This window comes from Danio rerio, chromosome 5 (genome assembly GCF_052040795.2).
Source record: "Danio rerio strain M-AB ecotype USA chromosome 5, GRCz13ab, whole genome shotgun sequence".
NCBI classification, from domain to species: Eukaryota; Metazoa; Chordata; class Actinopteri; order Cypriniformes; family Danionidae; genus Danio; species Danio rerio.
In genome coordinates, this window is record NC_141025.1 from 735,858 (window position 1) to 762,500 (window position 26,643).

Sequence of the window (26,643 nt, forward strand, 5' to 3'; positions counted from 1 at the left end):
ATTGAAGACTTTCATTTCTTCACTCAGAAACACGTGGGCGACTCCTAAAGTAAACTCAAGCGAACGTCCAGAACACGAATGAAGCTCAGCAGAGAACAAACCCTCTGAGATATGTCAAAAACTAAACATTTTCCCTTTAAAAGCAAGCAAAATAACCTTATTTTAAAGCAAAAACAAGAGTATTCTGCTCCTCCATGGTCAGAGTATTCTGCTTGCTTTAAGCAGAAACCCTCTTGATTCTGACTCATGATTGCTGAACACAACACTATATTTGCTGCTGCTCTGGGAAATGCTGACTGATTCTAGTCTAAATGTCTACAAAGTCTTAAATCAGACACAGGAGGACTCTTAATGTCTGATATTTTCATTGATCCAGATTGAGAGTGACTTGACGGTCGACGTGATTTCACCGTCTGCTCGTCTCTGTGCTGATCAAACCCTGACTGTGGTGTGCTGATCTGCTGTTTGAGTGTTTCAGGATGCTGTTGTCAGGAATGTGTTTCTGTGAGTGCTGGAGTGGTGCAGGCCTGGACGTGTTCACACACACACACACACACACACACACACACACACACACACACACACACTCTCAGGAGTCTCAGTGTCCGGCAGCCGCAGGACATACACACTATATCTCAGCTTTATCTGGCTATCACTCGCACACAACATGAGAAGCAATTCACACACACAGAAACCTGTTTAACCCGATACAGACCCCTGATCAGTGCTAGGAAAGTGACATCAGTTACATAATCAGATTACTTTTTTAAGCAACTATTAAAATAACTCAATACTTTCTCACTTACAAGACAATATACGTTTCTTAAAAAATACAGATCCAAAACTTGAACTGTAACTGACGATCAGATTCTAAACTCGACCGACGCTCGGATTCAAAACTCTACCGACGCTCGGATTCTAAACTCGACCGGTGACCGACGCTCGGATTCTAAACTCGACCGGTGACCGACGCTCGGATTCTAAACTCGACCGGTGACCGACGCTCGGATTCTAAACTCGACCGGTGACCGACGCTCGGATTCTAAACTCGACCGGTGACCGACGCTCGGATTCTAAACTCGACCGGTGACCGGCGCTCGGATTCTAAACTCGACCGGTGACCGACGCTCGGATTCTAAACTCGACCGGTGACCGACGCTCGGGTTCAAAACTCGACTGGTGACCGACGCTCTGCTTCAGAACTCGACCGGTGACCGACGCTCGGATTCTAAACTCGACCGGTGACCGACGCTCGGGTTCAAAACTCGACTGGTGACCGACGCTCTGCTTCAGAACTCGACCGGTGACCAACGCTCTGGTTCAAAACTCGACCGGTGACCGACGCTCGGCTTCAGAACTTGACCGACGCTCGGATTCTAAACTCGACCGGTGACCGACGCTCTGGTTCTAAACTCGACCGGTGACTGACGCTCGGATTCAAAACTCGACCGGTGTCCGACGCTCGTGTTTTTCCCACAGTATTTTTGTGAAGGTTCTAATGAAAATAAAGTGACCTCAGAAAACAACTAGAAGTGTCTGTCACCATGGTAACAGTAGTGTGTGTAACTGAACTGATGTGTGTGTGTGTGTGTATGCGCACCTGTCCTCCATGCGCACCCACAGGTCGTTGAACTGCCGCTGTTTCTTCAGCTTGTTTCTGCGGTGTTTCTTCTTCAGCTTGTGCTCCACCTTCTCCAGCAGCTCCAGACCCTCCAGAAGCTGCAGCTCATGATGCCTGCTGTGGTGGAGGAACGGCTGCAGCGCTGCGTCTGTGTCTGCGGGATCTGCAGACCTCCAGCCTGACCGCCTACACACACACACACACACACCATGTCAATAAATGACAATAAGACAAATACCGATGTGGAGATTGATGTTATGGGTATATTTCGCCAGGTTTGTTTTCATGTTAGCGTGGTGTAACTGAGATGTGTCGAGACTCGAGGCCTCGTTCTCTTGTTCTTCACTAGTGAGTGTGTGTTTCTGAATGTTCCTGCTTGGCATTTTTAATCAGAATATTTAGTTGTATGTATTGTCATAAACACACTGGTTTCTAACACACACAGTTGACCCTTTATTGGAGTTTGTCTTAATAAATATATAAATGAATATTTTTTCTTGTTCTAATATCCCGCATGCTATAGTACTGCGGCCACTGATGATCATTTGACATGATCACGATGACCGTTTAGAGCAGAATGATGGTGGTTATGATTGAGTGTGTGCTGTTGGCTTTGGTCTCTGATCAGACTCTGTTACATTACCAACGCAAACACGATGCAAATTAGCGGCGGCGGAGCCAGACGGCACATTTCCATAATGGAGGTCTCCTTCAGCTGAACACTATCCTGATGCTGATGTGTGTGTTTCTGTGAGGACGGACGGCTTCATCTCACCATAACAGCTCACATTATCAGATCTCCACTGACGGATGAAGACAGCGTTCACTAATCTCAAACACTGAGATTACAGTTCATCTGAGAAGATACCTGGAGATCACGCTCCAAACATTAATACAGCACGAGTGAATGTGTGGGGGAATAAGAGTAAATGATGTTAAAAACCTACAATATTGAACATTTCCCTAGAAATTTTGTAGTTTGGGTCAGCGCGGTCGCCTCACAGCAAGAAGGTCTCTGGGTTGAGTCTGGTTTGAGTTTGCATGTTCTCGTGAGTGTGGTTGAGTGTTTCCCAGTACTGGGTTGCAGCTAGAAGGGCATCCGCTGTGTAAAACGTATGCTGGATAAGTTGTCGGTTCATTCCTCTGTGGTGACCCCTGATGAATAAAGGGACTGAGCTGATTGAGTGAGTGTGTGGTTTGTAATTATTTGTGGTGATTATTTTATGATGACGTGTCTGATCTTTCTGTTTGGTCAGTGAACTGGTATTTTAATGACTATATCTGTATTTTAATACGCTGAATATATCGACAGCGCAGCTTTCAGACATTGTGTTTGTGTTTAGTTTTTGCTGGGAGTAAAAGAGGCGGGGCTCAACATTAACCCCGCCCCCTGCTCAATATTCTGCTTGAGTTTGAAGACAGTATGGTAGTGAAGTAAGAGTAGCAGAGTCCCCGAGAGCAGCAGGCAGTGTGAGTTTAGCAGAGAGATATTCTAGTTATGAGGTGAATTATATTCATATTGCAGAAAACAAAACAGCAGCGCCAGAGGGTGTGTGCGCACTGGTGTGTGTGTGTGCAGATATGAGTTAGTAAAAGTGTGTGTGTGTTGAACTCTGGTGTTCCTGCTGGAAGTGTAACTGTCTGAAACACACATCAGCTCCTCTGCAGGCTGAACAGTCTGTCACACACACACACACACACACACACACACACACACACACACACACACACTGCTCATATTTCTGCATATATTCTGATGAAGCCCATGAGCTCGGCACACAATGGCCCCATTCTGACCACGGCCGGACCCGCGGGACGCTCATTATGAGCTGTGTGTGTGTGTGTGTGTGTGTGTGTGTTCATAAGGAGGCCTTGTCGCTCATTGAGAGTGACAGGAGAACTGCTCTAGGATCAGCCGGTCACACGCACACACACAGTTTGTCTGCAGTGTAAATAAACTCAGAGTGCAGTGAAGTTCAGTTTTCTCAGCCAATCAGGAACTGTGTAGCATGACTTTGGACCAATGAGATGAGTCTGTGGGCGGGGCTTATCAGCAGATTGTGTTTTTAGAGACGAACCAAAACAACACAAAGATCTGTGTGTGTGTGTGTGTGTGTTACCTGTGCAGTGGTTGTCCAGCAGGTGTGTGTTCTACCTCGTATCCTTCTCTCCGCAGGACGTCAATCACAGAGTTATTCCCCAGAAAATGCCCTGAAACACAAACACTCCACAGTCAGTGTGTGAGCACAAGTCACACACACACACACACACACACACAGCCTGCAGTGCGGAAGAGTGTGTAATGTTATATGTCATTACTGTAGCGCTGTTTCACGGTTGTCAAGTTACAGGAAGTGCGGGTCACATGACTGTCAGTTTGCCTCTGGTCATGATCAACTTCCTGTCTGTGTGATCTAAAGCTCTGCTGTCAGTCTGATTACCCATCATGCATCTGTCTGTCAACCAAACTCCAGTATATGTCTGAAACTACAGTCTAGAGCAGCACACACACACACACACACACACACACACACACACACACACACACACACACACAGCCTGCTGGTTTGTCCATTCACCTGATAACTTGTGTGAATTTATAATTAACAGATTCACTCATTCATTTCCCTCAGCTTAGTCTCTTTATTAATCTAGGGTCACCACCGCGGATTGAACCACCAACTATTCCAGCATATGTTTTACACAGCGGATGCCCTTCCAGCTGCAACCTATCTCTGGGAAACACACACACACACACACTCATACACTACGGCCAGTGTAGTTGATCAGTTCCCCTATAGCGCATGTGTTTGGACTGTAACCGGAGACCCCGGAGGAAACCCACACCAACACGGGGAGAACATGCAAACTCCACACAGAAACACCAACTGAGCTGAGGCTCAAACCAGAGACCTGAGTGCTGTGAGGCGATTGTGCTAACCACTGCGCCACCATGCCGCCAGTTAACAGATTGTATAGCTGATATTGAACACTGGATGACTGATAACTTCTTATTACTAAAAGCACAGCTTGAGCAGAAAGAGCTAGTCAATTACAGACCCATTTCCCCCTGCGTCTCTGTCAGAGGCACTAGAGACAGTGGCATCTGCTCAACTGTGATCCTACAAAACAACATATTTCTGAAATGTCAGTCTGGAGTTAGAGCAGTTCACAGCACAGAATCAGCCCTCCTAAAGGCTCCTACACACCGGGACGCTTCTCATTTGCGTTTATCGTCAGCGTTTTATGAGACGATTTTCCGTATTCAAGCCCAATCGATTTTCACTGGCGTCGAGCAGAAGAGTGTGCTAAATCACTCCTTGACGTTAGATGGCGCTACACAACTTTAAGCTTCCGACACCCGCTTGTAACACAGAAGTAGAGTAGGAGAGGACGTTCACACGCTTGTTGTTAAAGTTACTGGTGACTCGAACAAGCATGGATGGTTGAAGCAGCAGCTCCAGCTCTAGCGATGAAGAAGTGTTCAGCAGAGCAGTAAGCAGCTGCATGATCATATCGCCGAATCTGGGCCTTCAATGTGCGCTCGTGTAGCTGAGCTAATAAGTATAAAATATACAAATGCAAATTATTAGTGAACTTCATCAAAGCTTTACTTTTTACTACTTTTGTTTTATATTTTCTTTTCTTAATTATAATGTACTGTATATAGTTTTGATGGAGATGTTTTTTATGCGGAACCATGTTGGCAAATGTTTATGGAGAGCACATATTAGTGGCGCACACAGCAACTCATGCAATGTGTGGGCAGGCAGCGCCATCTTCAGAGTTGAATTCGCCGCTGACTGAATTAGTTGCATGCTCTCTCGCTCCGCTAACGAGGCTGAGTGGGAAGAGAGAGAGACGTTTTCGGCATATTATTGCGCTCTCTGTGTTTTTTGCTGAATAAACCAAATTTGAGACCTCCAATGTCGCTGTTGTCTTATTGGGAAAAAACACAACCAGAGTGAAACTGCTGCACTCGCATGGACAGTTTTGCGCTTGAGCACCTCCAAGTGCTGTTCACGGTAACTTCAGCAGCTCCATGCACATGAACTGAAGGGTTAATCTGATTGGAGGAGAAGGTTTTAACGCAGTGCGTCAAATAAAAAAACGAGCATGAGGCGTTTCTTTTTAAATGACGCTTTTGCGCCTGGCGTTTTGCGCGTTGGTCTATACCATCACATTGACGCCCTTTATTTAGTTACGAGGCGTTAAACGACGATAAAAAACGTGAGCAAAAAACGTCTCGGTGTGCGCGGGCCTTAACGGGAGTTCCACATGATGACCTCCTCCTGTCGTCTGATCATGCATTTCTCTCTCAGTGTTATTGGACCTCGGTGCTGCTTTTGATACAGTCCATCATAATATTCTCCTTGATAGGCTTGAAGATGATGTTGGTATTGCAGGACTGCATTGGCCTGGTTCAGGTCTGATGTGTCTGGATGTGATCAGTGTGTGTCAGTTCATGAAGAGGCATCATCCAGATCAACAGTACACTGATGTAGATCTGCTCGATTAAGGGATAAATCATAATCATTCCAGCCAACACTCCAGTTTTTCCCGGCAGTACCCGCTTCCCGCTCTTCAGTTCACGTGCTTTTACAGTTCATTACTGTTTCGCAATAAGTATTTCCCAAATGATGTTGGACAGATTCAGGAATTTTTTGCAGTATTTCCTCTAATATCTTTTCTTTTTATTTGTTTTATTCAGTTAGAATAAAAGCAGATTTAAATATTTTGAAACCCATTTTAAGCTCAATATTATTAACCCCTTCAGCAATATTAGTGTTGGAGTGTCTCCAGAACAGACCACTGTTATATGTCACCGACTCGGTCCCAGTCATTCCCCTCTCTGGCCAGCAGAGGTCATCACCAGACTTCTAGACATTACGTATCCACTTAAACTGACAAGTACACACACCTGTTCCTCATCCCGCTAACGACCCACACTCACCTATATGAGCCACACTCTCATTACTGTTCAGTGAGAAGTCTTGTTCTGCCCCGGCTAACACTACTGAGCGGTTCCTGATCATTGCCTGCTTTCCCGTTGACAACTTTGGACTGTGTCTCGACTCTGTATTGCCTGCCCTGAACTCTAGCCTGCATCCTGACTTTGATCCTCGCCGCCTGCCTTTGACCCATGCCGGAATACTCACCTTGTGTTTGCCAGCCGCCAGCCCTTCAACTAACTGTGTTTTATGTGAGTTCGCACACACTTAACATCTGTGTGCTGTTTGTTATTAAACTCTGTTTAATAAATATACTGCAAATGGATCCCTCTGTGTCAGACCCTCCGTTACATTATACAATTCAGTTCAGCTTTATTTGTATAGCGCTTTTACAATGTAGATTGTGTCAAAGCAGCTTCACATAAATGGTCATAGTAACTGGAACAGTGTGTTTCAGATTTTAGTGTTTAAGTTCAGTTCAGTGTGATTTAAAATCATTACTGAGAGTCCAAACACTGAAGAGCAAATTCATCGATGTGTAGCTCTACTGATCCTGAACCATGCGAGGCAGTGGCGACAGCGGAGAGGGAAAAAACTTCACCAATATGAAAGTGAAGAGAAAAAACCTTGAGAGAAACCAGTCTCAGTTCAGCACGACCATTTTAATTTCTCCGCTGGCCAAAAGTCTTGTGCAGAGCAGCAACGGTGGAGGCTGGAAGCTGGCCTCAGTGAAGACTCGTCTGTCCCTGGAGCGCCACTGGAATCAGTCTCGTGCTCTCCACTCCCCACGACCAACAGCGCAGCAGCAGCTCCAGATACGGCCTGGTCCCAGATATGGACACCTTGGGATCATCTCATCGCTGGTCTTGGATCCAATGACTTGCCTAATTACCCTAACTTTACCCTAATTACCCTAGTGAAGCCTTTACATGTCACTTTAAGCTGAACACTAGTGTCTTGAAGAAGATCTAGTCTAATATTATTTACTGTCATCATGACAAAGAGAAAAGACATCAGTTATTAGAGATGAGTTATTAACACTATAACGAGCATGTCAGGAAATATGCTTATAGTTTTGCGATATTCAACGCTGTGTGTGTGTGTGTGTGTGAATGGCGTATTGATCCGCAGTGATGGACGGCTGGGATAAACACACTAACAGCCTAAAAGCTTTTATTCAAAACTTCCTGAGCTCCGGCTTTTAGCGTGTGTTTTCTTAAGGGCCCGTGTGTGTGTGTGTGTGTGCTGGTGTTATAGTGAGTGTATTCATGCTGTCAGCAGGCGACGCTGTGCAGAAACTCCTCCAGAAAGAGTCCTGTGTCCTTCAGCCCGCGCTGCCATTATTAGCGCAAACGCCACATCTGAAATTGAGTCTCTCTCCATACGCCGTCATATTTATATTAGCGATGGCGCGCTGGATAAATAAACGCCGAGCAGATGTGTGTGTGTGTGTGTGTGTTGAACCAGCAGACCTGCTAACACATGATGGACGTCATTAAGCTGAACATTAGCAGACACGCTAGCTGCTAAAGCTCTTTGAAGAGCAGCAGAAATCAAAACATCACTCATTCATTCAGCTGAGTCCTTTTATTCATCAGCGGCCGCCACAGTGGAATGAACCGCCAACTATTCCAGCATATGTTTTACACTGCGGAGCCCCTTCCAGCTGCAATCCATCACTGGAAAACACCCATACACACTCATTCACACACACACTCATACACTAGGGCCAGTGTAGTTGATCAGTTCCCCTATAGCGCATGTGTTTGGACTGTAACCGGCGCACCCGGAGGAAACCCACACCAACACGGGGAGAACATGCAAACTCCACACAGAAACACACACTGACCCAGCCGAGACTCAAACCAGTGACCTGAGTGCTGTGAGGCCACAGTGCTGACCACTGAGCCACCTGAGCTGTTTCTCTACAACACTAAATAACATCAACAGTAGGAACAGCAGCGTTTCTGAAGGTAAACCCGTCAGAATATCCCCGTTCTGGATTTTCCGCCATGGTTAAATGTAGGACGTGTCTTCAGGACAGAACACTGGAGTAACCTGTGCTGGAAAACAAACATCGTTCATGTTAAACTGCTGTAGAAAACACCGGAATGCCTCCTCCAGATGCTGCATGGTTAATCAGGTTGAGTGTGGAGTTGTTGTTGGACGCTCCACTCCTCAGTTTTAGCATTAGTAGCCGAATAAAGTCCAACAACAGTGTAAAGGCCAACACAGAGTTACTCCAGCATTCACTAACACTGATCTGTACACCGGAGGAAACTCCACACGTCTTGATGAGCAGCCCAGTGTGTGTGTGTGTGTTTGTGTGTGTGTGTGTGTGTGTGTTTGTGTTGGACGTGAGCTCCAGTCCAGTGTGTGGAGGAATGTTTTACTGCTGTTAACATGCTGTAATACTGAGAGCTGAAAGAAGAGATGAACACACACACACACACACACACACACACACACACACACACACACAAACTGTCTGTTAAGTTGCAGACGGAGACTCCAGAACACACACTGGACACAATAACATGCTAGAAAACACAGGGCAGTTGATCAGAACACATGCGCACACACACATGTGCGCACACACAATCTCTCATGCATGCACGTGTACACACACACACACACACAAACACACAAAACCTCACTCATGCATGCACACACACACACACACACACACAGTGCTGGAAAAACAGTGTTGTAAATGAACGGTGTTACTAACAGAATGCCTGTTGTCAGTGTCGAGTAATCAAATAAAGGACTGTTGTTTTAATCCGTTACAATGCCGTTGTCGTTCGTCATGTGCCGTTATTTAACTGATATATCATTTTCACTTGAGCTCACTGAAGCGGTTCTGTGTATGCTCCATCTACATCAGACTCTGCTGGCCTGATCTTGTGTGTGTGTGTGTGTGTGTGTAGGGGTTGGACAACCACATAACTGACGATGATTGGCTGAAATAGCAGCTGACGCTTTCGAAGATGCAGACGGAGCCGTTTTATTGCACATTATTAGTGTCGTTCTTCTTTTAAAAGTCCTTCCTTTCCCTGATGACTTTAATCACGATGTAGTGCAGTTACTAACTCAGTCACTTCAGTGAGAATAGAGTGGAGGAACTATGACGTCAATTTGTATGCAAAAACCCGGTAGCGAGTTAGCATTTTAGCACTTCCGGTTCCCTCGTCCCAAAGTCAATGGGTTTTTTGAATGGGGTTTCAGTAAAATTGCTTAAATAAGGTCCGTGGCTAACACCAACTCAATATACTTTCACGTTTTGTTCTACGACATAAAACACATCAGTTACAGCACACTCTTCAACTTTTAAATCGGTTATGCTTCTTTAAAAAGACGGCTGCTATCAAGTTGCTAAATGGGACTACAGGCGGCGTCGGAGACATTATACGTCATCGAGCTGATCTGGTCTGGAGCGCAGCTCGCTTGTTATGGGCATTTGGGTTTATCTGTGATTTAGGTATTTTCATGAAGAGTATTTTATAGTCTGTTGTATTATTCTAATTGAGAATTTAGATTGTGTGTAGATAATTCCTTCACATGTAAAGGCTGTCGAGACGGATTCATTTGTTGATCATTTATTTTAATTAAACGATGTTATGAAGATACTGCTCACCAGTGCAGCCTGTCTCTCTCCTGCCCTCAGTAATGCAAACGTGTGAATAAATGTGTACAAATACATGCATGTTAACTGTCATTTTAACGTGATCAAGTGATTTCTCGCCTTGTTTTCTTCATCTGAACACATTTAACTGCAGTATTTACACTCCTCCAATAAAACGTTCAGCAGATGTGACTGTATGGGCTGTTTTTCGCTGTACGTCATGACAAAAAAGGAATATTAAATGTTGCTCTGTGTCCATCATGATGGAACTTGCAGGCATTTGATAGACTTGTTCCTCCTCACGCCTAGTTTCTGTCGTCTGTTTAAGGTAAGCGGGCTGTGTGCGCGAGCGATACACTTATTTAAATATGTCTCATAATAATACTATGTAGGCACATCTATACACATTTTAAAAACTTTTAGAACAACCGCAAAGCAAAACACATGTATTTCCCACGTAAAAACAATCCAAAAGGCACGTAGGTCTATGTGTGTTTGCGTATTTATTAGTGTATAATATATAGCGTGGATTATAATATATAATAAACAGAGAGATTAACTCTTTGTCATGGACGTTATTTCTAAATATAAGCTTGATAAGTCGTCTGTAGCAGGGTGGTGCTGACGTCACAGACGAGCGCCCAGAGGGCTCTGTAGTCCGTTTATAGCCTAATGTTAGCTTTTTAACTCTTGCGTTTGTATTTAAGATCCAAAAGTGCTCAATGTTGTATTTTGGTGTGACAATTATCCGGCTGGACAAAACGTGTAAGTGTAATGAACAGTGTTTGAACACAGAGTTTATTATTCGCAATCTTCGAAAAGCCTATGGGAAAATCCTATAGGGATTTTCACGAGGGAACCAGTTTTATGCTAGCAGGCGATTAGCCTACAAAGTGACGTCATAGTTCCTCCACTCTATTAACTAGAATCTATACCTAATTACTAGGCCCACACGGAATCTGCACGCGCAGAAGTCCACAGATTCCTGCAGATTTTTAGCCCGTCATTGAGTCTGTGTATTCACTTGTGTAAATGTGTGTACATTTATATTTATTCAGTTTTTAAAATAATTTTACTAATATTATTGTGATATAATAATAATAATAGCAATATAGCGTTTGTGTGTGTGTGTGTGTGTGTGTGTGTGTGCATGTGTCTTCGTGTGTTTGTGCTTATGTCTGTTTTATACGTGCATGTGTGTGTGTGTGTGTATGTGTGTATATATATATATATATATATACCATATGTATGTATGTATGTATGTATATATATGTGTGTGTGTAAAGGGAGACTTGTGGATCACACACCCACACACACAGAGCTGTTTTTTTCTCCAGATGAGGGCAGATGCACACTGATCTCCGCAGCACACACACACACACACACACACACACACACACACACACACACACACACACACACAGAGCTGTGCAATGCTCCGGTTAGAATGAAAGAGAACATTCCAGCGTTCCTTTAACACACTCGACCTGCGCAGGATTTATCACACACTCGACCTGCACAGAGTTAATCACCACAGTCAAAGACTCCATCTGACACACACGATCTGAAAACACCACACGCACAAAAGCAGGAATGTGTGTTTGTGTGTGTGTGTGTGTGTGTGTGTGTGTGTGTGTGTGTGTGTGTGTGTGTGTGTGTGTGGGCGCGTGTGTGTGATGGCAGAGCAAGATGTGGACGGAGACGAACAGATTTACCAGAACACACTCTGCTGACAGCGGTGTGTGTGTGTGTGTGATCTCTGCTGAGTGCTTCAGGTAGTTTTGACAGCCGTCACTCACTGACTGAATGAAGAGCAGCTCAACACAAGAACAGCACAGCGCTCAGGAGGAGCAGTGCTCAACACACTCATCACCATTAATGCACTCACTGACTCGCTGTGTGTTAGAGAGGGACAGAGAGAGAGTGTGTGTGTGTGTTCAACTGTGTGTTTGAGGACTATCCTGCCGATATATACATACACACACTCACACACTCTCTCAGCCTCTTCACCAGCGTTTGTCTGCAGGCAAAAACATAAAACCCTCTTCCAGGTGTGTGATCTGCATCTGAGGTCGCGTGAGGTCAGAGGTCAAGAGCTCAGGTCATCAGAGTTTTCCAAACATTCTCCAGTTACTGTGAGTGAAGCTATCAGACGGTTTGGGGGATTTTCTCCAAATAAACAAACACACACACACACACACACACACACACACACACACACACACACACACACACACACACACACACACAACAATGGAGCATCACAAACATCACATCATCATTTCACAAATGTCTGACTTGACTGCAGTCTCAGTGCTGTAGGATGCTTTAATATTAGTCTCAGTATATTTATTTGAACATTATTATTCTGCCTTTTAATTTTCCAGTAAATTTACCATCGACATCAACTCTGATACCGTTTGCTCTATTGTCCGCTGACCCTGTTACTGTCAAATCTGTTACTGCCAAGTCTGTAACTATCGACTCTGTTATCTGTCGGCTTTGTTACTCTCAACACTGTTACCGTCAACTCTGTTATCGTCAACTCTGTCATCGTCAACTCTGTTGTCCGTCAATTCTGTTGTCCGTCAAATCTGTCGTCTATCAACTATGTCGTACGTCAACTCTGTCATCCGTCAACTCTGTCATCATCAACTCTGTTATCCGTCAACTCTGTTATCCGTCAACTCTGTTATCCGTCAACTCTGTTATCCGTCAACTGTTACTGTCAACTCTGTCATCGTCAACACTTTTACCGTCAACTATGTCATCGTCAACTCTGTTACCGTCAACTTTTAATCGTCAACTCTGTCATCCGTCAACTCTGTCATCGTCAACTCTGTTATCTGTCAACTCTGTTATCCGTCAACTCTGTCATCGTCAACTCTGTTACCGTCAACTATGTCATCGTCAACTCTGTTATCCGTCAACTCTGTCATCGTCAACTCTGTTACCGTCAACTATGTCATCGTCAACTCTGTTATCCGTCAACTCTGTCATCGTCAACTCTGTTAACGTCAACTTTGTCATCGTCAACTCTGTCATCGTCAACTCTGTTATCGTCAACTCTGTTACCGTCAACTATGTCATCGTCAACTCTGTTATCCGTCAACTCTGTCATCGTCAACTCTGTTAACGTCAACTTTGTCATCGTCAACTCTGTCATCGTCAACTCTGTCATCGTCAACTCTGTCATCGTCAACTCTGTTAACGTCAACTCTGTCATCGTCAACTCTGTTATCGTCAACTCTGTTATCGTCAACTCTGTTTCCGTCAACTCTTAATCGTCAACTCTGTCATCCGTCAACTCTGTCATCGTCAACTCTGTTGTCCGTCAACTTTGTTACCGTCAACTCTGTTATCCTTCAACTCTGTCATCGTCAACTCTGTTATCCGTCAACTCTGTCATCGTCAATACTTTTACCGTCAACTATGTCATCGTCAACTCTGTCATCGTCAACTCTGTTATCCTTCAAAACTTTTACCGTCAACTATGTCATCGTCAACTCTGTTACCGTCAACTCTGTCATCGCCAACTCTGTTATCGTTGACTTTGCTATCCCAGACTCTGCTGTCGTCGACTCTGCCATCTTCAACTCTGTTGTCGTCAACTCCGTTATTGTCAACTCTGTTACCCGTTGACTGTTATCATCAACACTGTGACTCTGTTACCGTCAACTCTGTCATTGTCAGCTCTGTCATTGTCAGCTCTGTTATCGTCAACTCTGTTATCGTCAACTCTGTTACCGTCAACTCTGTCATTGTCAACACTTTTACCGTCAACTCTGTCATTGTCAGCTCTGTCATTGTCAGCTCTGGTTATCGTCAACTTTGTTATCGTCAACTTTGTTATCGTCAACTCTGTCATCGTCAACTCTGTTGTCCGTCAACTTTGTCATCGTCAACTCCGTTATTGTCAACTCTGTTAATGTCAACTATATTTTCGTTGACTTTGTTATCGTCAACTCCATTACCCGTCGACTGTTATCATTGACACTTTTATCATTGACACTTTTATCGTCGACTCCGTTATTGTCAACTCCATTATCCGTCGACTGTTATCATTGACACCGTTATCGTCGACTGCGTTATCGTCAACTCTGTTACCCGTCGAATGTTATCATCGACACTGTTATCGTCGACTCCGTTATCGTCAACTCTGTTAGCCGTCGACTGTTATCATCGACACTATTATCATCGACTCCATTATCGTCAACTCTGTTACCCATCGACTGTTATCATCGACACTATTATCGTTGACTCTGTTATCGTCAACTCTGTTATCGTCAACTTTGTTATCGTCAACTCTGTTATTGTCAACTCTGTTAACCGTCGACTGTTATCATTGACACTGTTATCGTCGACTCTGTTATCGTCAACTCTGTTATCCGTTGACTGTTATCATCGACACTGTTATTATGGACTCCTTTATCGTCGACTCTGTTATTGTCAACTCCGTTATCGTCAAACACAAACACACACTACTCTGCAATAGTCAATAGAGGCAAGTCCTCAGGAACTCTCAGAAGCGACACATGAAAAGCAGCCTTGTTAAACACAGCAGTGCAGTCACTGAGCAGATCTGCTTTCACTCAAACAAACACACACACGCATTCACAACTAATATTTACTCACTCACATACTTTTATATTCACACACACATACTCCTATATTCTCTCTTTCTCACACACACACGCACACACATGCACACTCATTCACACACTTATATTCACACCATTGAACACACGCATACACAAACTTGTATATTCACAGAATATATTAAGTTTGTGTGTGCGTGTTATTGACCATCAGCTGGTCATTTGAATTACTGCAATGAGAAACACACACACACACACACACATTCTTGTGATTCCTGCGCTGCGGTCAGTGGTAATGCTTTGCGCTTAAACACAATGCAGTGCTAACGAGCAGCGCTGCCGCTTAAACACACACACACACACACACACACTGCTGTTATCTGATCAGCTGATATAAACACACGCTGGGGAACAGACTAAACAACCATCTGAAGGAGACACCGATCGCACGACAACCACCAACACACAAGCACAGTCAGATCATGTACAACGTCAGGAGACTCCAGATCTCTCTCTCTGTGTGTGTGTGTGTGTGTGTGTGTGGCAGACCACCAGCAGGTATTAGTACACCGAGGTCAAAAATAAACCAGAATAAGAACACCTGAGAGTGCCCATCAGCCAATCAGAGTCCAGCGTTCAGCAGCTGTGGTGTAGTGGATAATAATGCACGCCTGGAGAATCAGTGATGTGTGTGCGCTGGTGATCTGACCTGCTCCAAATGCGAAGAAGAAAGTTTTGTGTGGCTGTTCCTGCAGCAGGGCTGTGACGCGGCGGCCCATGCGCTCATTACGCTTGTAGATCAGCTCGCGTCTGAAGTAGCTGTCGATCTGCTGCGCCGTCACCTGATCGCTGGGACGCAGAGTCACATTGTTGAAGTTCGGCACCTGCACACACACACACACACACACTCACACGTTCACATGTGCAGATCTTCATGTGGAGGAATACTACAGTAACTACAGCAAATACTCGAGTGTTTTCAACCATGATAAAGTAGCAGAATTAATTTGCTGTGGTAATTCTACAGTTGCCACGGTAACACAAAAACTATTGTAATTGATCTGTAGTGGTGATTCTACAGTCGCTATGGTAACACAACTACTATAGTAATTGATCTGTTGTGGGGATTCTACTGTTGCTATGGTAACACAACAACTACAGTAATTGATCTGTTGTGGGGATTCTACAGTTGCTATGGTAACACAACTACTATAGTAATTGATCTGTTGTGGTGATTCCACAGTTGCTATGGTAACACAACAACTACAGTAATTGATCTGTTGTGGGGATTCTACAGTTGCTATGGTAACACAACTACTATAGTAATTGATCTGTTGTGGTGATTCCACAGTTGCTATGGTAACACAACAACTACAGTAATTGATCTGTTGTGGTGATTCTACAGTCGCTATGGTAACACAACTACTATAGTAATTGATCTGTTGTGGTGATTCTACAGTTGCTATGGTAACACAACTACTATAGTAATTGATCTGTTGTGGTGATTCTACAGTTGCTATGGTAACACAACAACTACAGTAATTGATCCGTTGTGGTGATTCTACAGTCGCTATGGTAACACATCTACTATAGTAATTGATCTGTTGTGGTGATTCTACAGTTGCCACGGTAACAACAACTATCGTAATTGATCTGTTGTGGTGATTCTACAGTTGCTATAGTAACACAACTACAGTGATTGATCTGCTGTGGTGATTCTTCAGTTGCTATGGTAACACAATGACTATAATAATATAATCAAATGACTCACTCAATACAGTAGTTTTCTACAGCTGTAGTGTATATAATACCGCAGTACACCACCGTTTACTGCAGTAAACACTAGATCAGGGGTCAGCAGGTAGCCCGCGAGGATCATGTGTTGCCTGCGGGCCTGTTCTAATAATAGCTCGCCATAGTGCCACTTACCAGTAAGCTGTATCTAATAATTTTGTAGCTGTTCTTTTTAAATCACTCCTGCATTGGTGTAAATCTTAAAATGACATTAAGTTATATATATATATATATATAAAATATTTGATATAAGTTCAGAGCTAGCGGGTCTCCAGAGCAGCGGTTTTGGGTGCAGTAAAGAGAGGAGATGATTTAAAAACACGGCAGAATAAAGAACAAAACGCACTTCAGTTTCACACAGAACAGGAGGAAGAGCTCTGTTTTACTTCATTTGGCGACGGCAAAGCGGCACAATGTTCAGACACATTTCAGAATAACATGCTAACTACCCACCAGACAGCGCACTACAAGTGGAAAAAGTCTGCGAGCTAAAGGAAGGTTTGTGAAAACAGCAGGCTTTTTTCAAGAGACCAGTGAAAACCCCCAAATAGCTGCAACCATTTAGAGCTGTACATTTGTGATTAGAGAAAAAAAATCACATAGGAGAGCAAAACTGGGCAAAGCGGTGGCGCAGTAGGTAGTGCTGTCGCCTCACAGCAAGAAGGTCGCTGGGTCGCTAGTTCGAACCTCTGCTCTGTTGGCTTTTCTATAAGGAGTTTGCATGTTCTCCCTGTGTTCGCGTGGGTTTCCTCTGGGTGCTCCGGTTTCCCACACAGTCCAAACACATGTGGTACAGGTGTATTGGTTAGGCTAAATTGTCCGTAGTGTATGAGTGTGTGTGTGAATGTGTGTGTGGATGTTTCCCAGAGATGGGTTGCGGCTGGAAGGGCATCTGCTGCGTAAAAACTTGCTGGATAAGTTGGCGGTTCATTCCACTGTGGCGACCCCGGATTAATAAAGTGACTAAGCCGACAAGAAAATGAATGAATGAATGAATGAAGTGTTGCATACTGATATTTCTGTTTCCTATCTTGTTCAATCATTGATGACCACTATTGAGAGTCATTAACATCATCAGTGTCTTCTCATAAATGAATATCATTAATTATTAACAGTAACACATCATTTAAAGTAAATTGAGCAGATGTGTTGTTTGAGAAGCGTGTATTAAACTGGTAGCCCTTCACATTAATCAGTACCCAAGAAGTAGCTCTGGGTTTCAATAAGGTTGGTGACCGCTGCTCTGGAGTACACTACAGTGCTCAGTACAGTTGATCAGTTCACTATAGTGAACACTACAGTATGCTGGAGCACTCGCTATCAAAGAAGACATTTTGAAGAATGTTGGAAACTGGTAGCTGTTGAACTCCACACCACTTGTTCACTTGGTTTCTAACATTCTTCAAAATATCTTCATTTGTGGCCAACAGAAAAACTCCTAAAACTTGAGAGTACATGATGAGTATTTTATTTTGGTGAGCTTGATGTCAGGAATGAACAGTTCTGCTGACGTCCTCAAGGGCTCTAGATCACCACTCGGGTGAGTTCTGTTCTCGTCTGATCAATAATCGGTCAAATGACTGAAGAATTATTCTGCTAGTGAAATATGATTAGCCACACCCCTTCAACAGGTACTCTCCTGGGAGTCAAAGATGAAAGAAGAGCACAAAATAAACCCCGCCCCCTACTTGATTTCTTTCCAACTGAAATTGAATATTATCATACTAAAATAAGCCCCGCCCCTCCTCCATCTGTAGTGTGTGTGTGTGTGTGTGTGTGTGTGTGTGTGTGTGTGTGTGTGTGTGTGTGTGTGTGTGATCACCTGTGCGGTGTCGTGGCTGATGATGGAGTGCAGGTCTCCACAGTTGTAGTGTGTGATCAGGTGTTCAGTTGTGTAGGGCACCTGCAGACTGCCGGCCCGCACACTCTCCTGCTGCAGCAGCGTCTGATTCAGAGCGAAGATCACCTGGAACACACACACACACACACACACACACACACACAAACACACACACACGTTCATGAGTATTATGGAGGATTCTAGAGTCCTGGGAACACTCGGCAGTGCCAGGATCAATCTTCTGCTGTACAGATTTGACTAATGACACACGTTATATCCAGCTAAACTAATGTCAGTGTGTGTGTTTAGTCTTGCAGATATGAACTCACAGACTCCGCTACAGCTATTTAGTCTCCGCCTCCTGAATCATGCATTCAGCTTCAATTAGCATCAAACAGGCTAAGGCTAAGTTCATTTTCTGTGTTTAGTCAAATCCACATCTGCATACACATCTATTTTCTGCTGTAAACACATGTAGTGTGTGTCTCTGTGTTCTGCTCAGCTCTGCTCCATCACTTATAAACGGCAGAACAGTCTGTAGAGCACTAATAGAAAAAAACATGTGACTTGCTGAAAGCGATGTCACTTCCTGTGTTGGGAAACTCTGTAAGGCATTGAGGCGTGTGGTTATTCTGCTCTCGATAATGTTCAGCAATAGTAGATTAAAGATGTGTCGACTCTGATACTGTCATATTTCAGTCAGTTCACTCTAAACACACCATAATCTGTTAAAGATGCAGAAAACTGTGTGTTAGACACGCCATGAGGAGGTTAACAACTGCAGCTAAACACTAACATGATAGAGAATGACCACTCTGTTACCGTCAACTCTGTCATCCTCAATTCTGTTATCCTCAACTCTGTCATCCTCAATTCTGTTATCCTCAACTCTGTTATCCTCAACTCTGTTATCCTCAACTCTGTTATCCTCAACTCTGTTACCGTCAACTCTGTTATCCTCAACTCTGTTATCCTCAACTCTGTTATCCTCAACTCTGTCATCCTCAATTCTGTTATCCTCAACTCTGTTATCCTCAACTCTGTTATCCTCAACTCTGTTATCCTCAACTCTGTCATCCTCAATTCTGTTATCCTCAACTCTGTTATCCTCAACTCTGTTATCATCAACTCTGTTATCCTCAACTCTGTTATCCTCAACTCTGTTATCATCAACTCTGTTATCATCAACTCTGTTATCATCAACTCTGTTATCCTCAACTCTGTTATCATCAACTCTGTTATCATCAACTCTATTATCCTCAACTCTGTTATCATCAACTCTGTTATCATCAACTCTATTATCCTCAACTCTGTTATCATTAACTCTGTTATCATCAACTCTATTATCCTCAACTCTGTTATCCTCAACTCTGTTATCCTCAACTCTGTTACCGTCAACTCTGTTATCCTCAACTCTGTTATCCTCAACTCTGTTATCCTCAACTCTGTTATCCTCAACTCTGTTATCCTCAACTCTGTTATCATCAACTCTATTATCCTCAACTCTGTTATCATCAACTCTGTTATCGTCAACTCTGTTATCATTAACTCTATTATCCTCAACTCTGTTATCCTCAACTCTGTTATCATCAACTCTATTATCCTCAACTCTGTTATCATCAACTCTATTATCCTCAACTCTGTTATCATTAACTCTGTTATCATCAACTCTATTATCCTCAACTCTGTTATCCTCAACTCTGTTATCCTCAACTCTGTTACCGTCAACTCTGTTATCCTCAACTCTGTTATCCCTCAACTCTGTTATCCTCAACTCTGTTATCCTCAACTCTGTTATCATCAACTCTATTATCCTCAACTCTGTTATCCTCAACTCTGTTATCCTCAACTCTGTTACCGTCAACTCTGTTATCCTCAACTCTGTTACCGTCAACTCTGTTATCGTCAACTCTGTTATCCTCAACTCTGTTATCCTCAACTCTGTTATCCTCAACTCTGTTATCCTCAACTCTGTTACCGTCAACTCTGTTATCCTCAACTCTGTTATCCTCAACTCTGTTATCCTCAACTCTGTTATCCTCAACTCTGTTATCCTCAACTCTGTTATCCTCAACTCTGTTATCATCAACTCTGTTATCCTCAACTCTGTTATCCTCAACTCTGTTATCCTCAACTCTGTTATCCTCAACTCTGTTATCATCAACTCTATTATCCTCAACTCTGTTACCGTCAACTCTGTTATCCTCAACTCTGTTACCGTCAACTCTGTTATCGTCAACTCTGTTATCGTCAACTCTGTTATCATCAACTCTGTTATCCTCAACTCTGTTATCCTCAACTCTGTTATCCTCAACTCTGTTATCCTCAACTCTGTTATCCTCAACTCTGTTACCGTCAACTCTGTTATCCTCAACTCTGTTATCCTCAACTCTGTTATCCTCAACTCTGTTATCCTCAACTCTTTTATCGTCAACTCTGTTATCCTCAATTCTGTTATCATCAACTCTGTTATCCTCAACTCTGTTATCCTCAACTCTGTTATCCTCAACTCTGTTATCCTCAACTCTGTTACCGTCAACTCTGTTATCCTCAACTCTGTTACCGTCAACTCTGTTATCGTCAACTCTGTTATCGTCAACTCTGTTATCGTCAACTCTGTTATCCTCAACTCTGTTATCCTCAACTCTGTTATCGTCAACTCTGTTATCATCAACTCTGTTATCCTCAACTCTGTTACCGTCAACTCTGTTATCCTCAACTCTGTTATCCTCAACTCTGTTATCCTCAACTCTGTTATCCTCAACTCTGTTATCCTCAACTCTGTTATCATCAACTCTGTTATCCTCAATTCTGTTATCATCAACTCTGTTATCCTCAACTCTGTTATCCTCAACTCTGTTATCCTCAACTCTGTTATCATCAACTCTGTTATCCTCAACTCTGTTATCCTCAACTCTGTTATCCTCAACTCTGTTATCCTCAACTCTGTTATCATCAACTCTATTATCCTCAACTCTGTTACCGTCAACTCTGTTATCCTCAACTCTGTTACCGTCAACTCTGTTATCGTCAACTCTGTTATCGTCAACTCTGTTATCATCAACTCTGTTATCCTCAACTCTGTTATCCTCAACTCTGTTATCCTCAACTCTGTTATCCTCAACTCTGTTATCCTCAACTCTGTTACCGTCAACTCTGTTATCCTCAACTCTGTTATCCTCAACTCTGTTATCCTCAACTCTGTTATCCTCAACTCTTTTATCGTCAACTCTGTTATCCTCAATTCTGTTATCATCAACTCTGTTATCCTCAACTCTGTTATCCTCAACTCTGTTATCCTCAACTCTGTTATCCTCAACTCTGTTACCGTCAACTCTGTTATCCTCAACTCTGTTACCGTCAACTCTGTTATCGTCAACTCTGTTATCGTCAACTCTGTTATCGTCAACTCTGTTATCCTCAACTCTGTTATCATCAACTCTGTTATCGTCAACTCTGTTATCATCAACTCTGTTATCCTCAACTCTGTTACCGTCAACTCTGTTATCCTCAACTCTGTTATCCTCAACTCTGTTATCCTCAACTCTGTTATCCTCAACTCTGTTATCCTCAACTCTGTTATCATCAACTCTGTTATCCTCAATTCTGTTATCATCAACTCTGTTATCCTCAACTCTGTTATCCTCAACTCTGTTGTCCTCAATTCTGTTATCATTAACTCTGTTATCCTCAATTCTGTTATCCTCAACTCTGTTATCCCTCAACTCTGTTATCATCAACTTTGTTATCCTCAATTCTGTTATCATTACCTCTGTTATCCTCAATTCTGTTATCCTCAACTCTGTTATCCTCAATTCTGTTATCATCAACTCTGTTATCCTCAACTCTGTTATCCTCAATTCTGTTATCCTCAACTCTGTTATCGTCAACTCTGTTATCCTCAACTCTGTTATCCCTCAACTCTGTTATCGTCAACTCTGTTATCCTCAACTCTGTTATCCTCAACTCTGTTATCCTCAACTCTGTTATCCTCAACTCTGTTATCCTCAACTCTGTTATCCTCAACTCTTTTATCGTCAACTCTGTTATCCTCAATTCTGTTATCATCAACTCTGTTATCCTCAACTCTGTTATCCTCAATTCTGTTATCATCAACTCTGTTATCCTCAACTCTGTTATCCTCAACTCTGTTATCCTCAACTCTGTTATCCTCAACTCTGTTATCATCAACTCTGTTATCCTCAATTCTGTTATCATCAACTCTGTTATCCTCAACTCTGTTATCCTCAACTCTGTTGTCCTCAATTCTGTTATCATTAACTCTGTTATCCTCAATTCTGTTATCCTCAACTCTGTTATCCCTCAACTCTGTTATCATCAACTCTGTTATCCTCAATTCTGTTATCATTAACTCTGTTATCCTCAATTCTGTTATCCTCAACTCTGTTATCCCTCAACTCTGTTATCCCTCAACTCTGTTATCGTCAACTCTGTTATCCTCAACTCTGTTATCGTCAACTCTGTTATCCTCAACTCTGTTATCCCTCAACTCTGTTATCCTCAACTCTGTTATCCCTCAACTCTGTTATCCCTCAACTCTGTTATCGTCAACTCTGTTATCCTCAACTCTGTTATCCTCAACTCTGTTATCCTCAACTCTGTTATCCTCAACTCTGTTATCCTCAACTCTTTTATCGTCAACTCTGTTATCCTCAATTCTGTTATCATCAACTCTGTTATCCTCAACTCTGTTATCCTCAATTCTGTTATCATCAACTCTGTTATCCTCAACACTGTTATCCTCAACTCTGTTATCCTCAACTCTGTTATCATCAACTCTGTTATCCTCAACTCTGTTATCCTCAACTCTGTTATCCTCAACTCTGTTATCATCAACTCTGTTATCCTCAACTCTGTTATCCTCAATTCTGTTATCCTCAACTCTGTTATCCTCAACTCTGTCATCCTCAATTCTGTTATCCTCAACTCTGTTATCCCTCAACTCTGTTATCATCAACTCTGTTATCCTCAATTCTGTTATCATTAACTCTGTTATCCTCAATTCTGTTATCCTCAACTCTGTTATCCCTCAACTCTGTTATCCCTCAACTCTGTTATCGTCAACTCTGTTATCCTCAACTCTGTTATCGTCAACTCTGTTATCCTCAACTCTGTTATCCCTCAACTCTGTTATCCTCAACTCTGTTATCCCTCAACTCTGTTATCCCTCAACTCTGTTATCGTCAACTCTGTTATCCTCAACTCTGTTATCCTCAACTCTGTTATCCTCAACTCTGTTATCCTCAACTCTGTTATCCTCAACTCTGTTATCCTCAACTCTGTTATCATCAACTCTGTTATCCTCAATTCTGTTATCATTAACTCTGTTATCCTCAATTCTGTTATCCTCAACTCTGTTATCCCTCAACTCTGTTATCCCTCAACTCTGTTATCGTCAACTCTGTTATCCTCAACTCTGTTATCGTCAACTCTGTTATCCTCAACTCTGTTATCCCTCAACTCTGTTATCCTCAACTCTGTTATCCCTCAACTCTGTTATCCCTCAACTCTGTTATCGTCAACTCTGTTATCCTCAACTCTGTTATCCTCAACTCTGTTATCCTCAACTCTGTTATCCTCAACTCTTTTATCGTCAACTCTGTTATCCTCAATTCTGTTATCATCAACTCTGTTATCCTCAACTCTGTTATCCTCAATTCTGTTATCATCAACTCTGTTATCCTCAACTCTGTTATCATCAACTCTGTTATCCTCAACTCTGTTATCCTCAACTCTGTTATCCTCAACTCTGTTATCCTCAACTCTGTTATCCTCAACTCTGTTGTCCTCAATTCTGTTATCATTAACTCTGTTATCCTCAATTCTGTTATCCTCAACTCTGTTATCATTAACTCTGTTATCCTCAATTCTGTTATCCTCAACTCTGTTATCCCTCAACTCTGTTATCATCAACTCTGTTATCCTCAATTCTGTTATCATTAACTCTGTTATCCCTCAACTCTGTTATCCCTCAACTCTGTTATCCTCAACTCTGTTATCCTCAACTCTATTATCGTCAACTCTGTTATCCTCAACTCTGTTATCCTCAACTCTGTTATCCTCAACTCTGTTATCCCTCAACTCTGTTATCCTCAATTCTGTTACTGTCATAATGTTTTGTTTCAGGCATCTGTGTTTAACTGTTGTGTAATCGGTGTAGACTTCACAGAGCAGCGCCTGTAGAGTGTATTTTAAAGCCGTTTCAGAAACAATTATGAAAAACTTACAAGTGACAAACATAACAGCAAACATAACTGATGAAAACAGGTTTACACTGAGCTTTACCCTCAGACAAAGGTGTGCACTGATGTTAACAGCTCTCTCTCTCTCTCTCTCCCTCTGTCTGTGTGTGTGTGAGTGAGTGAGTGTGTGAGTGTGTGAGTGTGTGAGTGTGTGTGTGTGTGTGAGTGTGTGTGTGTGTGTGTGTGTGTGTGTGTGTGTGTGTGTGTGTGTGTGTGTGTGTGTGTGTGTGTGTGTGAGTGTGAGTGAGCTGTTGGAGCGTGAATGAATCTCAGATCAAAGGCTCAGTGAGAGTCTCTCAATTAGTTCTAGCTGATGCTTTCTGTTGCTTCTGCTACTGCAGCTCATCATTGTGTCACCGTGAAATTCACCACACACACACACATACAAGGTGTCACACACACACACACACACACACACACACACACACACACACACAAACACACAAGGTGTCACACTCTCTCTCTCTCACAAACACACACACAGTATCACACTCTCTCTCACACACACTCTTTTCATCAGTGCGCTGTCTCCTCATTGTGTTGTCAGTATGGGGGGGCTCGTCCGGGTTGCAGTGCAGCTCCAGCAGATGCCTTCATGTGTGGAACAAAGAGTCTGGTCTTTCATCCGCCGCTCATCAAAGCCGCTGCTCTGCATCTGAAAGCCCGCCGGCTTTACGCTCCTCACATTAGCCTAGCACCACCCCGCGCGCCTCTCGAACCCGCACACAAAACCCGTGCACCTCCTGCTCCCTTTCAGCCCGAAATCATCACGAAAGTAAATGAAATCACAGTGAAAGAGGCTGAACGAATGCGGATTCCGCGGCTCCGTTGTGTTTGTCCCGTGGGTCACCGGACACATTCACTCACACACACACACTCACACACACACCACAGCGGCCCAAACCAAAGCCCTGCGGCACTATGAAAGTCAAACGTGCTGCTTTCAGATGGAAATGAGCAGAAAACACTTCAGTAGAGCACGTTTAAAGGTGAAGTGTGCGAAACTGAATTTGTTTATTTTTTACTATCAAAAAGTGTGTGTGAATAATGCTGGAGAGCGAACAGGTTTCCCAAACACTCTCGAGATCTTCATCATCAGGAGGCCTCACACTGCAGAACTGCTGTTCTTATCCAGAGTTTGTGTCTTATTTCTAGTCCAGATGTCTACAAACTCTTAAATCAGTCAGCATTTTCTAGACAAACTACATATAGTGTTGTGTTCAGCAATAATGAGTCTGAATGAAGACATTTCTCCTTAAAACAAGCAGAATACTCCAGTGTCACAGTGAAAACAGGATTACTTCTCTTCCTCCAGTGTCAGAGTATTCTGCTTGCTTTAAGGAGAAACTCTCTTCATTCTGACTCATTAATACTTCTTGATTTAGGCGTTTTGAGGTATTTAGACTAGAAACAGACACAAACATCAGCTGCTGACCAGTGTGAGCCAGGGCTTTTACCGGGCCGGGTGGTTGAGCAGTGAGGCTGGAATCATGTTGTGTTTCCACTGTCAGGCTAGTAGCTCACAGCACGTCATCATGCAAACCCCGCCCCCATAACGGCCCAAGAATCAAACGTCACACAACCCCGCCCACTTCAGCTGGAATCAGTGGATAAAACACACCATGACATCATTATTAAAATGAAGAGAACCGACAACAGATGAGCCGTTACTGTACAGCAGCACATGATCTGTCTACACGCACAGGCCTGTGTGTTTCATTCAGTATATTGCTTTACTCACCGACCAACTGTTGGCATCCTGCATCAAGTGGTCTCGCCACTAACAGAGGGACCTAGCGCAGTGAGCGCACCATCCATAATATAACACCACAGAAACTCTCCGCTAATAACTCGCTATCAAACATATTTTATAACATCCTCGTTTAGAGACAAACATTCAGCCCAAATGCTCCAGAGAGACCTCAAACATATGAATATTTCCCTCTATAT

General features: G+C 43.1%; 2 protein-coding genes across 4 annotated transcripts in view; one reads left to right on the top strand and one right to left on the bottom strand.

Moving 5' to 3' along the window:
- The window catches only part of dcc (DCC netrin 1 receptor), a 418,185-nt gene that overhangs the window by 11,259 nt on the left and 380,283 nt on the right, over nucleotides 1-26,643 (top strand). The window lies entirely within an intron of this gene.
- trabd2a (TraB domain containing 2A) overlaps nucleotides 1-26,643 on the bottom strand; it is a 55,777-nt gene that overhangs the window by 7,923 nt on the left and 21,211 nt on the right. For both annotated transcript variants that reach the window (XM_087252381.1, NM_001302230.1), the window contains 4 exon segments: nucleotides 18,413-18,556; nucleotides 15,506-15,680; nucleotides 3,742-3,832; nucleotides 1,601-1,807 (listed from right to left, as the gene is read on the bottom strand). In XM_087252381.1, coding sequence (XP_087108507.1) covers nucleotides 1,601-1,807; nucleotides 3,742-3,832; nucleotides 15,506-15,680; nucleotides 18,413-18,556 — 617 coding nt within the window.